The sequence below is a fragment of the Pristiophorus japonicus genome, chromosome 12 (assembly GCF_044704955.1).
Source record: "Pristiophorus japonicus isolate sPriJap1 chromosome 12, sPriJap1.hap1, whole genome shotgun sequence".
Classification (NCBI taxonomy): domain Eukaryota; kingdom Metazoa; phylum Chordata; class Chondrichthyes; family Pristiophoridae; genus Pristiophorus; species Pristiophorus japonicus.
The window spans coordinates 176,708,148-176,717,938 of NC_091988.1; the positions used below are offsets into that span (position 1 = coordinate 176,708,148).

At 39.2% G+C, this 9,791-nt stretch overlaps 1 protein-coding gene across 5 annotated transcripts in view; it reads left to right on the forward strand.

The window, feature by feature from the left end:
- asxl1 (ASXL transcriptional regulator 1) overlaps positions 1 to 9,316 on the forward strand; it is a 103,720-nt gene extending 94,404 nt beyond the window's left edge. For all 5 annotated transcript variants that reach the window (XM_070896200.1, XM_070896198.1, XM_070896196.1 and 2 more), the window contains 2 exons: positions 1,412 to 2,162; positions 4,941 to 9,316. In XM_070896200.1, the coding sequence (XP_070752301.1) occupies positions 1,412 to 2,162; positions 4,941 to 8,264 (4,075 nt within the window). In that variant the 3' untranslated portion in view covers positions 8,265 to 9,316. The remainder of the gene's footprint in view (positions 1 to 1,411; positions 2,163 to 4,940) is intronic.
- The last annotated feature ends 475 nt before the right edge of the window (positions 9,317 to 9,791 follow it).

Sequence of the window (9,791 nt, forward strand, 5' to 3'; positions counted from 1 at the left end):
ATGTAGAGTGGCTACCAAAGCAGAAAAGTAATTACCCCTCCTAGAAGTGACTAGCCATCTTTTTAAAAAAAAAATCTAAATGGCATAATTCCAGTGATTTGTGGTGATTATTTCAGTATATTCATATATACTTCTGTACCATTATCTTTTATAAGATAAGAATCTCTATGGGCATAACCACTTCATGCACAATAGGGTAAGTGTTGCAAGACTCTGCTCGCAGAATGAAACCTCACTTGATGGGACTGCTGATCGAATAATTGGGTGTGCAGATCAGCATGCCTGACTGTTTTCTGTTCTTTGCTGTGTAAAATGGATTCACGTTTGTGGCCAGTTTTTCGTATTAGACCAAATTTTGCAAATTGACTTTTTTGCTTGCTTATTGTGTCCATTTCACATAGCAAATCATGCTGACTTCTGCACTCAACCTTCTGATATATATCCCTGTCGAGCAAAGCTTCATGCACCCTACTTCAGTTGTTGCTTCAAGTTCACTTATTCATGAATTTTATCCCACTTTCAGCCTTAATGCTTTTTAGACATAAAAGATTTTAGAGATTCCTTCATTTTATAAGAAGCAATGCTTAAAATCATACCCTGTGATCCAAGTTCCCTTCAAACTGCACTCTACATTGGGAAGATAGCTTTGCAAAATTTAGCGACATGTTCCAAATTGTTATTTGTTTCTTGCCCCTAATGTGTGCCCATTTCAGAGCAGCAGCATAGACTTAAATCTATCTACCAATTCACTAACCTAGGAAGGGAGGCCAGGCATGTGAGTAGGTAAGCCAGTTTCACAATCCACTTGTTGGCTGGTTTCTGATGGTGGTTCTGGCTCACGTTCTGCTTGTCCTAGCATGGTGCTATTCCAGAGTCAGAGCGTCTACTTGTCGTCCAAATTGTGTGTTTTATAGCCCTACTGTTTTTATTGCAGCTACGTGCTACTTAAAATAAATCTCTCAAAACCCATAGTATAATCTCGTTGCTAATGGTATATTAGGTATTTCTTCAAAGACAATTCGTGCACCTAAAAGTTTGCAAAATTGTAAGTAAGTGAGCTATACTCTATACCAATGACCATTGATTAAAATTTGTTTCCATCTAACTTCTCAGTCCAGTCATGTCTTTCATAAATTGATTAAAAATGGTTCTTGTTAAAAAGTCCCATTTTCTATTGAATTGTTGCCTCCTGTCCCACAATGTTCACAAACGCATCCAATAGACTTGGCTTAAACTGCAGAAGTTATCTCCTTTCAGGATAGAGGTAGTGCAGATGGAATTCAATCAGATTAATGGGATCCAAACTGAACATAAAATCTAAATAAGGAAAATTGAACTTTAACATTGTAAGATATTGCTGTACAATGCAATCCAGTATGTCTGAGTATATTTGTTTTGGTTATGTTGACAGACTGGGCTTGTCTAAAGAAGAATCAGAACAGCAGACATCAGTACAAGTGGAAATAGAAAATGAAGCCAGTTCACCTGTATTAGCAGGACCATCTAAACAACCCAGTCCGGTTAAAAAGCAGGATGAGAGACTAAGGAAATGCACTAGAAGTTCAAAGGTGGACCTCAAATGTAGAGTGAAGCGGACTCTTATTAAGGAAAGAAAGACTGAACTTCCTGAACAAAGTGAACAAACCGTTTCATGCACTGTGTCTTCTCAAGATACCAGGAGCCAGAAACAACACAATCATGAGGGCAAGGTGTTTCAGGCTGTTAGCTGTGCAGATGAAGATCAACTTAGTTTAATTAATAATGAAGCTAGACCTGGACAGCTAGAAGAGATTCTTCCAAATAAATCTGCCTTAAACTCCAAACCTATATTGCTTACAGAAAGACCTGCAGGAATACAATCTCAAGAACATACCAAATCTGAAGGACGTTTAGAATTGACTGATGTGCAGCCTGCTGGAATTTCCAAAGATCAAATCACCTGTCTTACTATAAAGAGTGCTGTTTTGAAAAGTGAGTTAGAGCACAATTGTGGAGAGTCCAAAGACCAAAAGAGAAAGTCTTCTGAGTACAGTGCCTCCACCTCTGGCCCCGAGAAGAAGCCACGTCTTGAAGATCATCAGTCCTTTCGGACCGCAATTGATAGCTTTCGGACAGAAAAGGAACACCCTACAAAAGAAGAGCCAAAGGTGCCACCTATTAGGGTATGTGCATTTAAAAATGTTGAATCGTTACTTGGAAAGCAAATTTTTGTTTCCCGGAATTTGCGGTCAGCAGCGAAGCAAAGGCATTCGCCACTGGCCGCAAAGTAAGCTTCGCACAAAGATCTTGCGATCTCTGGCGAGAAGTTCAGCTTTTCCGATGCATAATTCAAATCAACGGAATTTAATGGGGATTCCCACTGAAGAGCTGCTGTGACATCAACAAGCTGTCTAAGCAGCCAATCAAAACACAGCATTCAGACAGCGAACCAGAAAGTGGGTAAGCTCCTAAAATTCTAACTTTAATAATGTTAGAGAGATCAAAACAAAGATTGGGGCTCTCACACAGTAAAAAGGCAAACCTGAAATAAAGATGAACGAACAAAGTTTCTTAAATGTTAATTTTTATTAAAATGGATAAATTTTAGACTGCACAAAATTAAAAATCGCTTTTCAGGACCATAACCTTTGTTTAGCAGACAACTTTTTTTTAAAGCCCAGTTACACCTAAGCCCTTTGGGTCTAACTTTTAGTGGGGCATTTAATAACACAATTATTGCAGAAGAGCCAAAGTTTTTGTCCGTTTCTCTGATTACCGGCTCTGTGGGGAAGGGTGAGTTGGGGGTGCGGACAGCACCACTAAATGCTGAAGTTGTAGTCTGTTTCACCGGTGAAATGACCGTGAACGCTACCAGTTCACCGCCATCAGGACCGCAAATTCCAGGCTACTGTTTTCAGATGGAGATGTAAAGCAATTTGAGATAGTAACACTGCTGCTTTGTTTTTCTGTGATTTGAAGTTTAGTCTAGGCAGTGCCATGGTCCACTACCAAACCTTGCTAGCCAAAAATGCATTCTTCCTCTTTCCTCCTTCCCTATGCCAAATAAAAACTTATTTCCTCAATTCTTTATAAAATGCACAATCTTGTTTTTAAATTGAGATTTTCTTAAACGCTTCTTCTTTCCATGGTTGGTTGTCCCAGAATCTCTTGTGTATATGTCGTAACCTATAATGGCAAAGATGATACTTAAAAAAAAAAAAAAATAATAATTTTCTGCACCATTGAATAAACTCAAGTCTATTTTTATCTTTTGCCGATTTTGTGCTCAAGGGGACAGTTGAAATAGTTGTGTGCTCAATCGTCAGCGGTGTTCCCAGATGGGATACAGTACAGGTTAGGTGCCAGGTAAAATTCCTATTTCATATTCCCATGCCTATGCTAGTGCCCCTGGAGTTAGATAATCAGTTTAGTCCCAGCTAATACTGAATTATGAGCAGTCCTTTCACCGTGCAATTGGAACTATGGCCTAGTGACAGTATTTGGATATTTACAGTCATTGGGTATCTTGTGTTGGCAAGTTTACACTTGACATATACATGGTCAAGTGTATAACGTTAACAATAGCCTGCATTATATGAGTAGATCTAGGTGAAGGGTATTTCTGACTTTGTGAAGGATTTCCTGCAACTATTAATATCCTTCTGGGGTCCCAGCCCTAACCTCGGAAAGATACCATCAGCTATCCAATAGAAAACCTTACTATAATTGCAGAAAACATTTTTATTGGTATTCAACAAAGGAAATAACATGCTGGTAAGTCTGCACACACTGAAAATTCTGGAGACCTTGTGCTTCAAGAGAATGGTTTGCTTGGTCCCACACAAACATCTGTTCCAGATTGAAAGCCCATCTAGGAAATTCAAAACTAAAGACATTTTTGGTTATAGGTTTTAATAGTTGCAAAGTGCAAGGTTTTATGGGGCATATGTTGTGCTGTATTATTCAAAGATGTTAAAATTTGCATGATTGCTGTAATACTAATAAAGCCATCTTGGTCAATTGGTGTGCACCTGCCTCTGAGTTGAATGTTGTGGGTTCAAGCCCCACTGTGGACTTGAGTACACAATTGCACTGATATTCCAATGCAGTACTGAGAGAGTGCTGTCTTTTAGATGAGATGTCCCCTCTTGCTTGTTTTGGTGGTTCACGTAGACCTAAAAGATCCCGTGATGTTGCTTACAAAGGAGCAGAGTTTTCTCCTGGTGTCCAGACCAGCGTTCCTCATCAGCCAACAGAACCTTAAAACAAAAACAGTCAAAGGTCATTCATGTGCTGTTTGTGGTACCTTGGGTTGAAATTGTTGAGTTTGCCAACATAACAATGACTACGCTTCAAAGTCTTAGTTGTGACATGCTTTGGAAATCCTAAGGATCTGAATAAGTGCTACATAAATGCAAGCTCTTGCTATCTGGAACTGCTTGTGTAATAATCTGGAATGTCCTGCTGTTGTTTTATTTAGTACAGAAAGTTTTTTTTTCCTGCTTTTCTATGAATGTATATTCTGTTGGCAAACCGCAACAGCATGGAGAGAACAAACACCTGTACTTTTGTTCCCGAGTGTAAAATATAGGAACGTACAGGGATAGTCTTAAATTGCAGCTCGCCAGTGATAAAATGAGTTCTGTTAGCGGGGAAATGCGACTGGTTGTTTTGAAGGGTACACACCCAAAACATCATAACTTGCCTTTTCTCTTTACAGATGCTGACTGACCTGTTGTGTATTTCAGCATTTTCTGTTTTTATTTTAGATTTCCATTCATAGTTTTCCCATTTTATTTTACTACTATTGCTTTGAAATTATTGACAAAGTACAGAAGGATGAACATCTCCAGAATCTGGTCTCCATCTCAAAATGTTGCACAAAGTACTAGTTGCTGCCTATGTTGTAAATCCTATTTCACAAAAGCATTCATAGTAAATTTGGATTATTCTGCTTACAGATTCAACTCTCAAGAATCAAACCTCCTTGGGTTGTCAAAGGGCAGCCAACCTATCAGATATGCCCCAGGATCATCACTACAGTTGGAACAGTCAGCAGAGAAAGGACAGGTGCCAGAACACTTGCCGATATCAAAGCCCGTGCTCAGCAAGCCAGAGCACAAAGGGAGGCTGCAGCAGCTGCAGCTGCCCATGTTACAGTGGAAGGAGGGGGAAGGGGTAGTGGTGGTAATGGGCCAGGGGGCACTGATTCCCCCGGACAGGACGATGGAAAGACAAAAGCTTTTGAACAAACTACGGCAAAACATCAGTATAGAGCACAGTTATACCAAACCTGTGCAACAGATGAACCAGAAAAATCCAGTGACGGAGAGAATAGTATTAAGCAAGGTGTTATAATCGAGGAATGTGTGGAAAGCAATCTAGTTGACACAACACAGCAAAGTAAATTGGTGACGGCAGATGATATCCAGCAAACTGAACTGGAAAGTGATACCGGTTACACTGTAATCAGCAGTAAATCGCCAGATTTATTAGTGGATGTACAAGAGTGCAACCAAGTTACTGTTTCTCAACTGAGTGACACAGTGGGTTCTGATGGACAGGCTAACAGTGGTGAAACTGTACTTCTCCAAGATGATGCAGCCCCTGAAACACTGGAATTGCCTGCAGACAGAGACAATATTTATATTGAATCTAGCAAAAATCTTAAATGTGAAACTGTAACCCTTTCATTTGCTGAGAGTGCCAATCCCCTGCCTCTACCCTGTGATCAAACCCAGAAGTCTGGTCTAAAAGATAAAACAACCAGCATTGAAGAACCTCTTCCAAAATATGTTTTCTCTGGAACAGTGATTGCAGAAAATAAGAATGCTGCAGTCATCAACACTATGGACATCCCTGTTGTAGGGGTGGAAACTGCAGCATCTGATTCATTACCAAGTAATGACAATGAAACTAAAGCAAACACTACAAATGTTTCATCAACCCAACTATCAGTTGAATTTCCAGAATCTGACTCTTGTGAGCAAGAGGTTAATACAAGCACCGTAGACGAAATTGGATCTCCATTGATTTGTAAAGTAACTTGTTCTCCAACTTTGCAGTCACATGAGGAAAAAGAGAGTAACTGTGTTGAATTAAACATGCATAATCAGTTAGAAATGAGCACATTGCTGGAGATGTCAAATGAACCGCGTGTTGCAGAGAAACAAATGACATCTGTAATCGTGTCGACATGTTCTAATAAAGATCCCAGCCATTCATTCGCACAAAAACTTTCTCTCCAGTCCGAGAGGCTTGAAAAGCAGCTTGACTGTCCTACTTCTGTTGACGCAGAAGAATGTGTGAAAGAACATCTTATAAAACAAGAGCAGGCAATGGCAGATGGCGGGCTCCGATCGCTAGAAGCTGACGCTGCTGTGTTAGAAGATGCCTTTGACCAGCCAACCAGCAAAAGGCAGCAAAACTGTGGAAGTGACATTAATAAAAGTGGCTTGTATTATAAGACTGAAATAAGTAGCCAGCTGTCTGATGAAAGTTGTGTACAACCCACAAATGAAAGAATATCGAAAGATGACAGAGCCCCTGTTTGTTCTGAAAGTGGTGTAATTGTAAAAAGTCCTGATGCCTGCAAAGGGGCTGATAATGGTGATCAGCACAAACAGTTACATTTGTCCGAGGAAGATCAGCTGCAAAAGGATGAAAGACGGACTGAATGCCAGAACCACAAGCCTGAAACTTTGCATAATTTAAATCAGACTGACTCTTTGCCACGTCCAAGTGTTGAGGGGCTGAAAAGGGTTGGTAATTTTAATCGACCACTGTCATCAGTTGAAGTCAATAACCCACTGGTCACACAGTTACTTCAGGGCAGTCTTCCTTTAGAGAAGGTTTTACCACAATCTCATTCTGGTACCAAATTGGAGATAACTAGACTGCTTGTGCCACCTCCAATGCCTTCTGAGAGCCCGCCAGCTAAGCAGGAAAGAAATTTCAGTCACTCAACTATTGATCATGTTGCACAAACAACTGATATCAAAAGTATAATCAGTGGAGTACACAGTGGAATCAAATTAGCTGATTATCATTTGCATAAAATATTGTCAGGAGATTTCAGAGATCTGTCTCAAAAACGACTCGAGCAGATGAAATCAAGCGTATTGCAATCGAATAAACATTATGTGGAATCTCAGATGGTCTTGGACAGAGATTGTAAGAGTCTAGGAGAAGGTCCAGTTTTACAGGAGCAGCTAAATAGAACACCAGTTCCTTCGAGGCCTGTTGAAGAGTCTGGGCCAACAACACACAAAATGACACCTTGCAGTTTTGAAGATGTTAACAAAGAGCGAATGAATATCTCCTCTGGAAACATTCGAAGTCTCAATTTGCAAAGTCCTGCAATGAGAAGCATGCCTGAAACATTAAAGCAAATCAGTAGCTCTACTGTGTCTGGCTATTATATTCCAAACACGCCAGCCTTTTGTAAAAGTCTGGAGAACCAGAACACTATTTTTGGTTCAGTAATAGCAAAGGCCTGCAGTGGGATGCCAGGGAGGCAGAAGGTTAGCCATGGTTATTTGCATAACACTGTAGTTATGCAAAATGATGGAAGCTGCAGAGCAACAGAAGTCATTAAGATTCAGTCAAAGGGTTCTGTTATTGAGCATATCCCAGCCATTTCCCAAACTTCACCAGAAAGGAACTTAATTGGAATGGAGAGCATGCCAAATGTAAGAAGGGATTGGCTCCCTAAACTGCATGAAAGCTTTAAAGTCATCAAAACTGAAAATATTCCTTCATGCAGGGGAATTAAAAATCAAGATATCATTGGTATAAAGGATGGGGCATACATTCCATTTGATTCCAAAGACAAATTATACGTTGGACCAATAAAGATGGACTGCAGTATTGGAAAGGTTATGAAAGAGACCGGTCTACAATTTCAACATTCATCAGAACATTCTCTCCTCAATTCCCAGCTCAGTATTCAGCAGCAGTTATACGGCAAGCTTCCTAAACTTTCTTTCAGTACCACAGGATTTAGTCATATCACTAACACCTCAGTTTCTGAACTCTCCATGGGTAGCTTTCCAGCATCCCTTGCTGGGAGTATGATGTCACTGAGTCAGAAGGCAAACTTTGGGAATCATAATTCTGCAATTCCTGCTCAGACATTTGCAGAAAGCAGTGGTGTCAATGAAATGACGTTTAAGTGTTCTTGCAGGTTAAAGGCCATGATCATGTGCAAAGGATGTGGAGCATTTTGCCATGATGATTGTATAGGCCCATCTAAACTTTGTGTATCATGTCTTGTGGTGAGATAGTAAAGAACTGTTGTGCAGCAATTACTAATCTGGACCACTATTAGGTGGATTATTATAGCATGGTGAAAGTGCAACATATATGTATCAGAATTGTGTATCATTGTGTATAATTTTGCCTTTTTTGAGTCTAGTCTGACCACTGTACATAAATGGACGGGCAGATGAACTGCATGCAAAAACATTAGGAGGTGTATGTTAGCAGTTCATAATGAACCATTATAGGACTGCAAATCATGAGGGACCTATCTGTTGAAAATCCTATTTTATTTCTTGCTGATAATGTCTTTTCTTACCAGAAATGTGTAAAGATGAAGTTGTCGACTCCACAATAATGCTCTATGCACTGATTTTGTTTGTAAAACCTAAAGCAACACGTTAATACTGTAAAACTGACCACATGATTAAGCATGTTGAGTTTTTGCTATCTGTTCATGCTCTAATATCAAACAGTATTCATTTTTTTGCAATGTTAAAATGCATATAGTCTCCCACATTAGTCTGCTTTGCATGTTGGCGATGTTGCTCTTCAGAAAGATTGAAATGGAGATTGCAGTAATTGGTGCTTCCAAAGCATTACTGACACCGTATCTTTAAGTTTTGTTTTGCTTGCTTCCACAGTATTTGAAATTGATAGAATACAAGCTATGAACACAGTGTTAGCAATGATGCAAGCTTATTAGGTGGCCTTAAAAGAAGTGGTTTGTTTTTTCCATCTGTAATTGCCAAGAACAATGGGGCAGAAAGTCTTTTACTTCACTGTTTGGCCTGAGTCTCATTCCCTGTTTACCAAAGACATTCTGCAAATATAAATTTATTTAGAAGTGGCTTTACAAACTCATTCTCAGGGTACATTAATCTCTCTAGCCATCAAGTCTTTCTCCTTTCTATTATTTGTCTATCTTAGTGCTGTTGTATTGACTGAGTATATGCTTGGGATTTATTGGTCTTTGATGCGTGGGTGACTTCTGTCTGTATTATGCTGTATTTTTATTTACACCTTTACACAGTATTGAAAAGTTGTGTAGTAAATTGAATAAAATGCATTCATTATATTGTGATGCAGTACTTTGTTCATATAAATTTGCTAAGCACGTTGATCCATTTCAATCTGCAAATGTTGTCAGTTTGAAATATTAAAGCCTTTTTAATTTTTGTGTTAATGGCGCGGGTCATGGGTTCACTTCTCTGCTAAAATGTGTTTTTAAGAAAGCTGCTTGTATTTGGTTGCTGGACTGGGCATTTTTTTTTTTGGGTTACATATTGGAATGGAAAAAAAGTCAGCTTTCATTGATTTAAATTGTGCCATCTTTAGTTTGTTTCCAGAATAGCCTTTTCCTCTTCCTAATTGGCACATCTGCTAGTTGAATTATACTACTAGTATCATAGCAGAACTGATTCATAGAGCATTTGTCACTCTGCTTAAGACAATGGGAATTTAAGTATTTTTAGTAAGTACATTTTCAGGAATGAAAATCAGATTATCAAAAGAAATTAAGAAAATGTTGCTTGATTGTCAATGCTGTTTTA